At 40.2% G+C, this 16053-nt stretch overlaps 1 protein-coding gene across 3 annotated transcripts in view; it reads left to right on the forward strand.

Moving 5' to 3' along the window:
* CPNE8 (copine 8) overlaps window positions 1-16053 on the forward strand; it is a 170195-nt gene that overhangs the window by 22802 nt on the left and 131340 nt on the right. For 2 of the 3 annotated variants that reach the window (XM_080939761.1, XM_080939762.1), the window contains exons 2-3: window positions 5497-5537; window positions 6157-6203. In XM_080939761.1, the coding sequence (XP_080795887.1) occupies window positions 5497-5537; window positions 6157-6203 (88 nt within the window). Of the gene's footprint in view, window positions 1-5496; window positions 5538-6156; window positions 6204-16053 lie in introns of those variants that run through there. The other variant, XM_080939763.1, reaches the window with a different exon arrangement.

Here is a 16053-nt window from a genome sequence, read left to right on the forward strand (position 1 = left end):
GGTATCCAGCAGTCCAACAAACCTGTAATAATAAATGCAGCAGCAAGAGCAAGAGCAACTGCAATGGTAGTAGCAGCAAGCACTGCCTTCTTCAGAGCACGCTCCTCTCTCTCAGGGTTCTGGCTTTTATTCCCTCTCCAAGAGTTCTCCGAATCAAACCATCTGCAGCTGGGAAAGGTCATGCCCATCCCAGAACAAGCAGGAGGCAAATAGTCTCCTGCAGTGGACAATCTGAAGCAGCCCCATGTCCCACACCTGGGATTAAAACAAAGACATGTTTATGTAGCATAACTGGGTTTTAAAGGGCAAAACTCTTCACTCCGGGTATATTCGTGTGTGCTATTTTGTGTCTACATATCCATCTTCTCTCTGGTACATTTCTCAGAATAGCTGGAGCCAGAGCTGAGAATCAGTTGGATTTTTAACTAACAGCTGAATTACTGTGACCATTTTGGTCCCTCTATGATATACTAATAACTTTACTATGGCTAACTTTACGTGGCACCAGATATGGCTGGTTCCTTGCCCTACGCATTTGTCTTCCCAACAGTACACAAGACTCATCATGAACTCTAGTAGTTAGTATATGTCCGTGGCATTTGTTGGATAATTGCTGTGCAAAGGTCGGAGCCGGTGTTCCTCATTTGCTTGGAAAAAATGCTTGCAGAATTACGAGAACATTTAAAGGAAGTTGCTTTGTTCGTTCAGCAAAGAAAATGACCTCAGCTGTTGTTTCAAGAGGTAGGGTCTCCGGGATGGAGGTGGACTGGCGAAGTGTAGCAGGTGAGGTCACTGCTGTTCACATTGTCCTTTAGCACAGCTGGGTTAACACCTCTGGAAGCCTGGTTATCATCACGAAATGGTTTTGCACATAAAGTCAGTGGGTGGGTTGACAACCTTCAACTCCTGACTACTGACTTCGGGAGGATAGCTTCTGCCTCTTCTTCAGGGGTCTTCTACTCATGAGGACTTGGTAGTAAAAAAGCCCCGCAGTGAAGGCTGCCCCACAGTAAAGACATGTTTGAGAGTTCCTAATCCTCTACTGTCCTGTTGTTAATATGTAAAACACACCTCTGTGAACTCAGACTGCCCTCATACAGGCTGTAAAATATTGGCTGGCCCTGCGGTTCAATGTGCCATTTAATCATCTTTTTCTTTTTTCAAGGGAAGAGAGCAGCATTTTAATTGAAACTTAAAAGACAGAGTTCATTAGAGAAACTTGGGCACCCTCATGAACAATTTACACTAGGTATTTCTTCAGGCTCAAAGGCACATGTGTGCATGCGCATACGCATGCTGTACCTATATAAACATCACTGTTTTTTAGGTAATATGTGTATGCATGAATATTACTTGACTCTATAATGTAAATTTGCAGTGCTGGGGGTGAAGCCCAGAGACTTCCATGTGCTAGAAAAGGGTTTTACTACTTAGCTATATCACGTTCTTCTGGGCAATATTTCTATAGCATATAATTCTTCAAGAATTTGCCCTCTTCCTCGATTTGGCTGTAACTGAATTTCCAAAATGAAGACAGAACATTCAGCATTTTTAGCTGACTGCTTCAGTTCAATATCATACAACTAATGGCATGAGTTTTTGTTGTTCAAGTTCAACCTAATGACAACCCTTGGGAGAGAGCAGTCTTCCCATCTCAAATCTAGCAGGTGTGTGAGCCTGTGTGTGTGTGTGTGTGTGTGTGTGTGTGTGTGTGTGTGCATATGTGTATGTGTGGGTGCATATATGTATGTGCTTATGGATATATGTGTGTATGTGCATGTATGTGGCATGTGTATGTGTGTATATGTGGTGAATATATGTGCATGTGTATACATGTGTATGTGTGTTTTTATGTGAGCATTTGTGTCTATTTGTGTGTGGATGTGTGTGTGTGTGTGTGTGTGTGTGTGTGTGTGTGTGTGTGTGTACGAGGTGTGTGTGAGATGCCTTGCAGAGGAAACAAAGATGCTTCTGTGTGACAAATGCAGTCTTCTTTGGCCTCTTGATCTGTTTCTCTCATTCTGTAAGCAAGGCCTTTCAAATTGCCCTTCTGAAAAGATCTTGTTTTGTTTTAAACCATTTGGCTCAAGCTGCACATTCCTAATACTTCTGAGAAAATAAGTTGTTTGTTCTGGAATTCTCCAGACTGTGTTTTAGTCTATAAAGAACAGGGACTGGAGTCAGGAGAGTTGGCATCATGAGATCATTTCTTACTGAAATTGTGCGTCTTGTTTATTAACTTACTTTTTCTGGGCCTCGGCTGAGTTTCTTTATTTATAAAATGACTCTTAAAAATTGTTCCTTTTATTTTCGAGATTATAATATAATTAAATCATTTTCCCCATTTCTTTTCCTCCCTCTAAGCTCTTCCTTTATCCTTCTATATTCTCTTATATCCTGGGCCTCTTTTCCTTTTTATTTATAATATATATAATATATTACACACATGTATGCCTATATATACTTATACATATGCATTATATATACATATATATACACACACATATATATGTGTAAATATAATCTTCTTAGAATTGGTTATGCTTCTCTATAATGGTCTCTGTTTGTTGCAGTGAATGGGGACTCTACCCTTACCTGTGGATTTATATTTAGATGAAGCTTGAGACTATGTTGGTATAGGAATCCAGTGCTTGTAGGTTCTTTTCCAAGCTCCATGACTTCACTAACACTTGGTTAGTTTCCACTACCAGGCATGATTTCCTTCCTGTTGAACGGGTCTTAAATCTGGTTAGAGAGCTGTTGGTTACCAACAAGGTGTGTGTGCCACCACCGTGTGCAGAGGTTCATGGAGTTACTCATTGCCGTGGTTCATAGGCATCGTGGTCAAATAGAACACTATTGGCTGCTTCTCTTGCTTGGAAGTTTGTGTGGTGCCTTTGGTCCCATTGAACTTCCAGGGAACAGGTATTTAAGTCAGTTCCAGCTCCGTGATTTCTGAGCCCTGTTTCTGACGTGCATGGTGCTTTCAAAAATAGGGGATTAACCTTCTACATGGTGGGAGGGTGTAGTCAGGGTGTAGCCAAGGTCAACAACAATAGTCTGATGTTTGGGAGTCTTTTCAACAGTCCCGACCCTGCAGCTCAAAAGAGGGCTTCTAACGGCTGCTGTTGGGGTTGTTGGTAGATTGTCTTTGGTTCTAAGAGGGAGCAATATCAACTCAGATGAGAACTTTCATTTAAACGATACATGTCTGTTCATACATGAGCCTCTGTCTATTACAGGTTTCCATTTTAGGTAGATCCTGAATGATTTTACCCTGACTTCCTTACTGCCGCTTTGTCCTTCTCTCCTCTCCTTTCATGTTTCTGTCCACTTGCCTTCGCTAATTAGGGATCCTGTTTTCCATTTCCCCAGCTAAGTCTCTTACACCCTGCTTTTCCTCGTCTAGTGCACCCCCACTGCTCACCCCGGCGATGGTTCCACTGCACTTTCATACCGTAGGGTGCGGACTCACATCTGAAGTTTTGGAGTGAGGAGCCTTAGATTCAAAAGAGCACGCAGCTCAGTCTGCCTGGGTCCGGTCACCTCACTCAATTTGGTCTTTCTTAGTCCCACAAATTAACGTGAGTGGACTTTCTTTTTAACAAAGTATATATAAAGTCAAATATTTTGTATGAATTCTGAGTAGAATTCTTATGGTAGAGGTGCAGGCTGACCATTGTTGACCATTGGCTCTCTACCCATAATTTAAAATTTTAACTCTTAGGAATTTTCAAAATGTGTTAGCACAATAACCTGCCAGCAAATGAAAGTCAAATTCTCTGTTGTATCCTAGTCATGTGACCGCACGAGAGAACCACGTACATATAGGCAGAATTGGAAAATTAAATCTCAGTTGTCAAGATCACTTTGAAGAAGTTCTGGGGTTTTAGGTTTCTTACAGATAAAAAAAAAATCTTTATTTTATATTTTTAATTAAAGATTATAGGTAGTCTTATATGAGAAAGGCCCTAGAGTTCCATTATATTCTGTTAAATGTGTATCTGGCACACTTTTAGTCTCAACCATATTTTGCTTTGGACTCTTGGTTCCATGAACTTCGAACGAAGTAACTTAATTAACATTGTTTTAGTTTTTTTTTTTTTTTTTGTTTTTTAATGGGCAGAAGTTGGAGCCACCGGAAGGGCCAGAGAATTATTACTAAGTGGAAAACTACCTTTGCAGATATGACATCACAGTACCTCCTCAATGGAAATGTTTTGAATTACTGGTTGCCAACCACTGTTAAGAGTCTGGGAGTTGGGACAGGAGACAGGAAGGATTGTTTTCATTTGATTTCTGTGGTGCATAGGCCTTTGAAAAATCTCTCTTAATTCAAAATACAAATGTGTCTTCTTTTTCTCCTGGGAATACTTTAAGAAGTGGCTTCAGGTTGCCACCTGTGCTGTGTCGGTTGACTGTCTTTATTTTTTAGTGACAGTGACAATGGAAGGGGTAGCTTTTGAGATGTGACTTTTCTAGTCCTTGCCTAACTTACTAGTCATAAAATGCTGAACCTAATTCTTGTATTTTGGTACTTGTGTGTGTGTGTGTGTGTGTGTGTGATTGTTTTTGTGTGTAAGCCAGAGACCAATGCTGATATTTTCCTCCATTTTTCTCCACCTTACTTTTTGGGACAGGGTCTTTCACAGAATCAGAAGCTTGCTGGTTTTGCAAAACTGCCTGGCTGTTGAGCTTCAGGGAACTACCTGTCTCTGCTCCCCCCTGGGTTGGGCATATAGGCACATGCTGCACTAATTGGCTTTTGACATGTAGGATTGGGCCCTGACCTCAAGTCTTCAGGTTTGTGTAGTAAGCACTTACTGACTTAGCCATCTTCCTGGCACCTACACTTAGTTTTCTAGTAATAATCCGGTATTATGCAATGTATAATGCAACGTATATGATTGTATTGTTGCTGTTGAAGGTAACAGAATAGCCCAATGCCCATTTTTTGATTTCATCCTATTCTGTTATAGACGTGAAAATACACACACAAATTTAAGTTGTATTAGCTTCTCCTAGGCTTTTATATCTCCACTAGAAAGATTGCTTAAGCAAGATCTATGTGCTCATCAGAAATCACCCGACTAGAAGGTTGTTTGCAACAACCAGGGCTGGCAAAATGAATGTCAATAGAGGGAGCTTTCTATAACATGCCGTTATATGTGGCCACGAGCTCCGAGCTGCTCCACTTGTCTCAGTAACTGACTCTCATTTCACTTTGGGAAGTTTGTCCAATGTCCAGGGTCTCAATGATGAGTTAAAAGGAAGCCTGACGTAGCAACGTCTGCACATGGAGAGTTGCACCCTTGCCCAACTGTAATGCAGGACAAGGGAATGAATCCACTAATAACCAGTCCGAACAAGAGAAGCAAGAGGGCAGGAGGCTCATATTTAGTTCCCTGTGGGTTTACGTATTCATATTCTCCGAAGTTAAATAAACCTAAGGGTTTGGTTTTGTAATTAACTAGCTTTCTCTGTTTCATTCAACAGAAATCTTCTTGATAGAGATACGTTTTCTAAGTCTGATCCAAGTAAGTGAAATGTTTGCTTCTCTTAATCTTGAAAATGTTATGTGAAATTTACTATTTCCATTTATTTATTTTTTTAACTGAGAAATGACATTGAGGTTTGGGGTAAATGTTTTTGTACCTCATTTGACAAGTGATAAGATTCTGTTTAACCCATAATCATTGTGTGAAGTCTTTAATCTCCGCCTCTGAGGCATTATCAATGAATAGAACACCTTTCCTGTTTACAGACAGTGCTGGTGACTCTCTGATGTGAATACAGAGCAGGCTTGCCTCAGGCTGTCAACTCTAAGGTTGCTCTGAGCAATTTCAGTATTTTAGAAGCAGTTTACACACGTACTAAAATATCAATAATCGAAATGACGAGGTATGGTTTTAAAACTTATCCACATGTATAGTCTAATATGAAGGCATTATCTACAAATGGTAATATCCTCTGTGTGCTAAAATATGGTCATTATTATGCTAAATTCTGGTGATTATAAGCCCTGGAATTAAGTCTGCTTGTGTTTTCTTTTTTTTCTTCCCTTTATTAAATGCATTCTTTAGACAATTGAAATAGAAACCATGTATAGTTCTGCCAAACATTTACATACGTGTGTGTTTTTTTTATCTTTTGTAGTTTGCGTCTTATATACTCAAGCAGTTGGAAATAAAGAGTGGAGAGAGGTAAGAGAAACCATGTTTTCAAAAATCTCTACATAGAAGATCCATCGTGGGTTATAGTGCAGAGATGTTTACCTGTGTATTTTAAGTTATTCTGAGTGTTCCTCAACCCAAAGATTGGATTTATTAATGTATGGTTTTACTAAATTGCACTTGTGAGCTTCTCAGGTAGTCTCCTAGCCCTGGGACTTGTCCAGTTGACTCGGTTCCTTCTGTTCCTTATGTCTCTGGAGTTCATCTCACTTTTAGAAGTCAATGGTTGAGTTTTTACAAAATGCTGGACGGAAGGATCTTAAGTGGGGGCTCTTATCAGCATCTACCACCCGCTTTTTATTTATTTACATCTTGATATGACTTGTTGTTTGGAAATAAAACAGAAACCCACTTTCCTCACGCAGGTGTGCATTGTTGAACAAACAAAAGCAAATGGAAGAATCCAATTACAGTATTTTCTAGGACATGCACACATTTAAAGGCGAGGACTACAGTTGAGTGTGTGGTCCCTGGGCTTGGCTGACTTTCTCAAAAGGGCAGCAGATCCCTTTAATGGGGTCACAGTGTGTGGCCAGCCTTCCCAACAATACCATTGTAACTATTGATAAGGACGGACTGTCAATGTGTTGCTGAGTAGCCGTTTCTCGCACAGGTATTTCAGTGAGCTTTTCATTTCTATAGCGAATATCCAACACAGCTTAGTTATAAAGTAAAACAGCTTTTAGGGGATTTAGTTTTAGAAGTTTGCTCTGTGCTTAGTTAGTTCTCCTCCCTTGGTTGAGGTAGTGCATAGCGGAAGGGAAGAAGTTCTCCCATCGGCAGGAAGCTGAGGAGAGCAGGGAGGGGCTAGAACCCATTGAAAGCGACACCTCCAGGGACTTCAGACTTTCTCCCCAGGCTTCACATTGTCTCAATAATAACAGGTTTGAAATCGAACCTGCATGGGCTTTGGGGTATTTAGCCCCTGTCCTCCGAAATTTCATGGCTGTCGCAGAGTGCACATTGGACTCTACCCATAAGGGTCATGAAACGTTAATTATTTCAGTGTTGCTTGACAGACTCTGTGACACCCGTGAACTGAAGGTCGAGCCCTATAAAGACAAGAGTTACACACATACCAGGAACAAACATAGAGAGAATTCAGACCACAGAAAGGCCTTAGATCAAAGCAGGAGTGAAACTCAGCAGGGAAGAATCCCTAGTATTCATGGTGGAGCCCCTGCTCCATGGTCTTCTTGACTGTGGCCCCTGTGTGACCAGCCCCTTCAGCTGGCTTTGCTTGTTGCCTACAGCATTTCTGAGGAGGTGTGTCTGCCTGCATCCACCTATCACAGGCTCTTTGCTGGGATTGGGAGTGGGTTGGCCAGGCATTCTTTTGAAATCTGCATGGGAACATTCCCGACTCCCTTTCTAGCCTTACAGTATTGCCTACCTACAAAGACCAGTATTGTAGTGGACACTGAAGTTTACTTACAGCTTAAATTACCTGGTTTCACCCAGATTATACAATGAGTTTGTCATGGTTGGCTGAACTTGGGGTAATGATTCTCTAGTAGGTTCTTGGTGCGTACAGTGCCCAATAGCCCTCACTTCTGACATAAGTGTTCAAACCAAATTAGCAGTTCTTTCTTCTGGATCTCAGGCTAGTGGGAACTGAGGTACTCACAGCATGTCTGTCCTCTCGGGATGCAGGGAATCTGGTCCCTTTTTGTCCCTGCTCTTCTGACTTAACTGAACTGTGCTTAACTACCTCTGGCTAGCCACACTGCAGAATTTCCCAGCCTTGCTGCCTTCTTCTCTTTGATCTGGATTCTTTCCTTAAATCTGACTAGAAGCAGCCAGAGATGCTCATGCTGAGAACCGAGTCCTTTGTTGTCTTGAAATTTTCTTTGTCAGACAAACAAATCCATTACCTCCAAGTTCAAAGGACCAAAATGTCTCACAACATGGCAAAAAAGCCTCAAATTGGTTTGGCAGGGCATAAGATGCAAGGCCTTTGGTCCATTTACCGGTTGAGTTCTGGTTTTTGTCTGAAACCCCACCAGCACTGTTACTGCCCATGTTCCTCGCTGTGTTCAGAATTTGCACTGCTTACAGAATTTCAGGCTTTTCCACCTGATTCCACCTGACTCTTCCGCTTCCGGTGAATTCTACAGGACTGTATCATGTTGGCATACAGCATCCACAAAGACCACCCTACTTCCTGATGCTGATGTTTTTATATCCGGCAGCATTCTGTTACCGTGACAAATACATGTTTGAGAAACGTATTGTGGCAGTGTTAAGTTTAGTTTGATATGACTCTCTCCGGCTGAAGAAATATCTATTGGGAGGAATGTATAGGAATTCAGAGCTGTTTGATTTCATTCTAGGAATGAAGAGGAGGTTAGGAGAAGGCAACAGTCTTGCAGTCCCCTCAGCAGCATACTAACGGTGACTTCATGGTGGGGATTGGGAATAGCCACCATAGGTTCATATGGGTCTTTCATATTTACCTCAAAATAAATCATATCTAAATGTCAACCCATTGCAATTTCTCGATGCTTGCATTATAGTATCTATAAATATAGGTAACATTTTTTTCCATTGTTCTAATTTCTTTTCCGTATCCCCATTACCTAATCAGTCATCAAGACTTGTGCAGTCTCTTTCACAAAGTAGAACAGAGCAACAACTTACTGCTTTACTACCCCTTCTGTTCACATCCTGTGTGTGTGTGTGGGGCGTAGGTATGGGTGTGTGTGGGGGGGGGGTGTGGGTGTAGGGATATGTGCCTATGTATAAGGAAGAAGAGGATATCAGGTATATTTCTTTGTTGACTGAGCCAGAAGCCTGCTATCTTGCCTAGGCTTGTTGGCCAGTGAGCCCATGGGGCCTTACCTCTTGGTTCCCTGATTTGAAGTTACAGGCCTGTGGCCACGGTTTGCTTTTTTCTTGTGCTTTCTGAGGATTTGTACTAGGATCCCCTTACAAAGTGAGTTCTTTTATGCAGTCCCCAGCCTCACAGGTTGGCTTTTGTTTACCTTGTTGTGATGTTTTTTTCAAGTCTGTCCCCCTCCCCTTCTGCTCTTTTATTTGGTTATGAGTTTGATTCCCCTAAACATCTTTGAATCCCCTGACACATGCTCTGAGTTCCTCTTTTTCTCATCCTGCCTATGCAGTAGATAACTCTGGACAGACCATAGGTGCCACACAGGGCTGGCAGTAGTAATGCTTCAGTAACTAATACAGAGCCAGGTGCTTAGCCAGTGCAACTATGGAATGGTGACAGCCAGAAAATATATCACGCAAGGGGAATTTGAGTGAAATGTTCAGAATTGCCCTGTAGTGTTCTTGTTGGATGTTAATAAACTAAACTTAAAGTTTTGTTTGGTTAAAAATCAGTCTCAGTCTTCTTATTATTTATTGCCCAATTAGTGAAGTGATTTTTTAAAATATCATTTGCGAGCTATTTTACTATAAGAATGGATAACAACTGATTTTAAGGCATTCTCATCTACTGACTAAATTTAGTTTTTACAATAAACTTAAGGAGTATGGGCTATTGTGATCATTGTACTAGGAAACAGAAGCACACGTGGATAAGCCCCTTGGTCAGTGATACTTGGTTACAAATTCAGAATGGCGCTTTGAACCATGACTGTCGGAAGCTGTGGCTACTAGACTACTTTTGTGCACATGGTTTTTATTCACTTCTAGCTATTAATTTCTGATTTTATAAAGGTAAAGGCATTTCATGTCATTGGGGGTATGTTGTCACAACTGCTGTCCCCAGATTCTTAAAATATTTTCATTCAGAAGTGGGTATGAAGCAGTCGAGTGGGCCCCTATAAGGAAGACCTTTGCAACATTAGCATTTGTCACATGAAGTTGGGTTCCTAGTGACTGTGCGAAGGCCTCATGGATGTCTGAGGCAGGAAATGTCCAATGAGGGCTGTGCTGACTCAGCAGGCAGAGCTTGCTCTCTGAGCTAATGCTCTTGTATGTTCGTGATTTCACATTTTTAGGGGCTTCAAAGCTCAACTTTGGTATCAATTCCTCCAGAAAAATTCAGTGTTGAATATTGTTTTATCAGGACGAGAAATATTTATCTAGCTATTTCAGATCAGACTTAGATTCTATAGGCACTTTCTTAATAACTTCACAAAAATATAATCATTTATTAATCTCTCCAGCACTTAGTGAGTATGAATTGTGTAGCTGGTGTACTAATGATGGTATAGAAAAGGAGTATATATACATCAAGAAGGGTATGGTGTAGTTATGTTTTCTCGGCAGCTTTAATTTGTAAAACCAAATTTTACTGACTTAGATGCCAACTTCACCCCACTACAGTTGCTCGCCTGTCTAAATTAAGGGTGGTTTGTCAAAAGTGTTTGCTCGCCCTGAGTTCCTGTTCTGAGATGCATAACATTTCGATAGCAGGGATTACCTGGCCAAAATGGCTCAATAAGGAAGAACACAGTTTAGATAAACACAAGATCATCTTAAATCACTTTGTAGTCCAAACCCTGATTTTTAAATCAGATCTGACACTGGTATAATTATATTTTCTTCAGTGTACCTTATCTAACGATCATGCATCATGAAAAAGTCATGAAATAATGGATCTCTTGTTATATGTTATGTAAATGCCAAAACGACGTAACAGACACAGTGAAGAAATCCCCCCCCAATTGTTGCATGCCAATAGAGACTTAGAACGTGCTGTTAGCTACTGTGAATTAGAGTTTAGCTCCTCAAAGTGAATTACTCTTAAACATTTCAATTCCAAAGTCAGTTGTGGATCCTCTAAGTTTCAATGTGAGAGGAGCACAGACCTGCAGCTGTTTAGAAATTGCAAATATTGTTGCTTAAAAGGATCAACATCGTTGGAGTTGTCTCTGGTGGGTTTCCTTTCACGCACATGTAGTAGTTCAGCATTTACTCCTCTCCATGGTGAATCATGAATGTGTAACACCTACTCAGAAATCACGGGGAGATTTTTCAGAGCTCAGCTTTGTTAACTTCACAAATAGGATCTCTGCCATGAAACACATATGTTTCTTTATCTTGTACCTCTATAGACTTTGCTACTTTCTCTTCACAGAATAAATTATTATGTTTTATTGGGACTTGTATTAGTCTGAGTTCTCTAGATAAAGATAACCTATAGAACCTATCATACACACACACACACACACACACACACACACACACACACACACACTCAGTTTAGAAAATAATGCCCAAAGAGTCTAACTGCAGCTGTCACACATCTGACGGCCTGAGATGGTCACCTGGTCCTTGCCCCTGAGTACCATAGGAGGTGGAGAAGTATAACAGTGGCTGCTCACACCAGAGCTGCCCAGAACCTAACAGTTGCTTAGTCTATACCAGACTAGTAGAAAAACAGAAGAGCTGAAGAGAGGATGCATTCCCCCAAAACCCAGGAAGAAAACAAAACAAAAAAAACAAAAGAGGAAGTCAAGATCCCAACTCTGCCACAAATTCACCCCATCCTGAACACTGTAAATACCTTGGCTGAAAGAGACAACAAAAGACGGACAGAGAAGAAAGAAAAACTCAACCAACATACTAACTCCTGATGCACAAATCCAACAAAGAAAGAACCATGAAAAACAAAATAACATCTCCTCCAAAACCTACCATGCCCAGAATAATGGCCCCTAGTGAAAGGGACCAGAAGAATATGTGAAAATGAACTCAAGAGAATGGTTATAATTGTGGTCAACTAATTCAAAGAATATCAAAGGCTAAGAGTATCAATGGTATAAGGGAATTAATCCAAGGCATAAAATTAAGAAGGATTAATAACAACCAATTAGGTTCTTAGGATGGAATCTGAACAGGGCAATCTGACTCTATGAACCTCTCCTTGGGTCTAGAGTGCACCCCTATGCCTTGTAAAACTTTAGACCTGCACTAATAATTTTAATTACCTAGATAGTGATGAGATCACCATGGATCACCAGCTGCAGAATTGTATGCCACACTTGAAGCCACAAACTCACCAAACTGTACCACAACCCGCAAGATAGATCACTAAGTTTTATGTAGCATTGAGTTTGACCAAGACCTATTCTGCTATCTCAGGTCTAATGCTGAGGTAGATTTATGACCCAAGATACTGCCGCCACAAAGTGTGGCTAAAAGAGAAGTCTAATGGGCTGAAGTGACATCTTTTCTTGATGCTGGTTTTCTTCCAAAGATCCCAGCTGTGGACACTGGCCTGTGAATGGCTCTACCCAGTTTTAGGTTTCTGTGACCTGTCATAGGTTCCTAGGCAAAAGCCTAAACTGCTACCTTGCCCTTCAGTGAGCAAGTAGTCTTGCTTTTACTCTGCCTTCCAAGTTTGAGGTGGTGTGGAGAAGCATGGCTTTTGTCCTCCAGAGCAGACACCAAAGTGGGTCATACCCTAATTCCATAGCTGCATGAACCTATGCAGTCCCAGCTGTGTACCTTAGCCTAAGCTGAGGCTAGTGGTAATATAGGACAAAATGTGAGTGTCTCGTTAGACATTTAAGGTTAATCCAGAACTCTGCTGTTAACGTTCTTGAAGATAGCCAAAGATAGCCACAACAGCCTGAAGTTAGGGAAGGATGATGAAGACAGTCCATCCTTTGCCCCCAACACTGATATAAAACTGGGTCATAGCTGAATCTCATGGCTTCAGGACTAGAGCAGTCGGGCAGGAAATTGTGGAAGGTCTGATGGCTCCATTTGCCAGCCCTGGCCCGGATGTGGAACCCAGTGTTGGTTATCATGGTGGTGAACCCAGCCCTGAAGTCTTGATACTCTCTTTGCTGAATAGGATTGGGGGGTGAAGTTGGAGATGGGGATTCGGGTGGAGGATGCCAGTTATGAAGATCATTTACTCAACCATGAGCGTACCAGAGCTTGAGAGCTGAGCAAGAGTGAAAGCTAGTAAGAGGGAGGGAAGGGGAGGAAAGGAGGAAGGGAGAGAGGGTAGGAGAGGAAGAAGATATGGAGAGAGGGTAGTGGGGAGATGGGGCTCTACGTGGCAGCAGATCTCAGAGTGATGAGCTGGGTTTTAACTTTATGGATTAGTATATAAATCAGTCTTCTTTTCCAAGTCAGAGGCATCTTGCCACTTGCTCTTCGGAATTAAGGAAGGGAAGACACTGACCAATTCTGTGCCTTCTCACCTCCTCCATCATTTCTAAATCTCTTCCTTATACTAGAACCATGCACCGTAGCTCTTGATCAGGTGTCATCAGCTATGCTGGGAAGCTAGTTTGTTATGTGAACAGCCTTTGTAACTTGTGTGTTTGCAGGAAGGGATGCTTCAGGATTCTAGCCACCAGTTTGCTTTGCCTCTCTATATGGCATGTTTTTCAAATTTATCATCAATTTAATTCAGATAATCACCTCTTTATAATAACATAGCTTAAAATCATTGGCATATTTAAATGACCTCATTTCTGCTCAGTGTATCTGACTAGTGTTTCTGGGGGTTGGAGAGGCAGATTGTTTATTGGTTTAAAAACGAAAGAAAGGAAGGAAGAAGGAAAGAAGATAAAAAGTTGCTTTGGGTAATGAGCCACATGACCCTGTTTTATTTCTTTCCCTGAAAGGAAGAGGGCCAGTCACATAAACCTCTGATTTCATGATTTGTTGAAAAATATGTATCACATATAAATGAAGATCTAACTAATATGTAATATTTCTTGTATTCTCTAGTAAGAACCCCAATGTAGATTAGTCCATTGTTTTTCTATATGTGCTCAATTATGACACTAATCAGTGTTGATAGCTAGAAATTAAAAAAAAAACATGAAAAGTAACCCCATGAAATAATATTAGTTTGGCAAGTATGATTTACTTTTAAAACAGAATTTTGTATAAATTTTTAAAATAATAGAACCTGAAAGTTGACTGGGTGTTAGTCTTTTCTGTATCTTATGTATGAAAGTTAAAGCGATATGATGAATGCTGAATTTAAAAAAAAAATATTTATTTATTTATTTAATGTATATGATGAGTGCACTGTTGCTGTTTTCAGACACATCAGAAGAGGGCGTCAGATCTCTTTATAGGTGATTGTGAGCCAACATGTGATTGCTGGGAATTGAACCCATGACCTTTGGAGGAACAGTCAGTGATCTCAACCTCTGAGCCATCTCTCCAGCCCAAAGGCTGAATTTTTTAATGGTTAATGCTTCAGATAAATTTCTAAAAATAGAAGGTCCTAAAAATCCACAGACTGTCCCATTTGTAAAAACATTGATTTTAGCAAGATTATTACAAGAAAGTCACATTTGCATCTTGATCACTGATCAATAATTATGTGAGTTCTGAGTAAAGGCTTGGATTTTTGATTTGTCATTTCATAAATAAATGAACTTCAGATCATTGATTTGTAAAAATATTGCTTTGGGTATTGAACTACATGACTCTATTTTATCTCTTTCCCTCAGAGGAAAAGGGCCATGCATTCACTGACAAGGTGATAAGTTTAACTTTCAAGAGCAAGAGTATGAGGATGTAAGTCTTGAGTATATGTGTGTGTTCATGAGTATATCCATGTGTGAAAGCGTGTGTGCACACGTGTGTTTGTGTGAATTTAATATCTTCTATTCTGCTTAAAGGTTTATAGTCTTAAGTCGAATTTTCTCCTTGAGTAGTCTGTCTTAATACTCTGTCTGCACTACAGAGTTTATTATTTCTCTTGTCTGATAATCTGTCCTCTGCAGCTTACTAAGGATCAATGTTTCTTATCAGATAATAGTTGACTTAAGATGTGGTCTAGTTCTGGTGAATTTTCTACCGCACCACTGTTACTCATCTGCCCTAGGCTCAACCTTGACAACATTCCTCTCTGAACAGTGCTAGCGTACCTGATGTCAAGAAAAGAAGTTTCTAGATATTATTTCTAGTGCTTTTTTCTGAAGTATGGCAATTAATCAGTTGATTTTAGAAGTCACGAAAGAGTATTTTCTTCCCACCATTTCCTGCAACACATTTCTAAATAGAAAAAGTAGGTCTTTAGTCTATTACTATAAGCATCAAACAAAGGAAAACTTTGAAAACTTGACTGTGAATTATCTTTAATTTTTTGCTTCATGTTTGGAAGAATGATGTTATATTCTAATAAAATATTTTTTTTATATTTAATTTCAATAACCAACAGAATTTTCAATTGTTAAAGAAAATGACAGTTTATTAATTATTAGATGATGAAAATTTGTATGGGAAAAGGCTGAACAGGACACACCTGTATATATTTTTTGTACCATAGATTATTTTCAACAGGCGTATACATTCTTTATATAAAATTATATTTTAATGACATTTTACTGCTCCTTTTTTCCCTCTAAACCTTCCCATATATACCATATACGTATCCCATTCTTACTTAAACTTATCAGTTCTTTTTCAATTGTCATTATACACACACACACACACACACACACACAGACACACACACACACACGCACACACTATGAAGTGTTTTGTGTTGGCCAACTACTGACACCTAGGCATGAGGCCTTCCCAGCATATACTCAGTGACACTACATTTGAGAAGACTGATTTCCCTTTCCAGCAGGTATGAACTGTAGATAACATAGAGCTTTGTTTCCACGGCCCTTCTCAATGCTGCAATCTTTTCTTGTTTGACCCTGTGCAGGTCTTGTTTGTTCTCTCTGCGAGTTCATGTATATATCCACATTGTGGTGATCGACCACATAACCATAACTAACACCTGATTGTTGACAAAGATGCACAAAATATCTCATTGGAGGCAATACAGCATTATGAACAAATGGTGCTGGAGAAATGGATAGCTAAAAACTGGATGAAATTAGATTACCTCTAACCCACAAAGTTAGAGGAA

Source organism: Micromys minutus (assembly GCF_963924665.1).
Source record: "Micromys minutus genome assembly, chromosome: 27".
Lineage (NCBI taxonomy): Eukaryota > Metazoa > Chordata > Mammalia > Rodentia > Muridae > Micromys > Micromys minutus.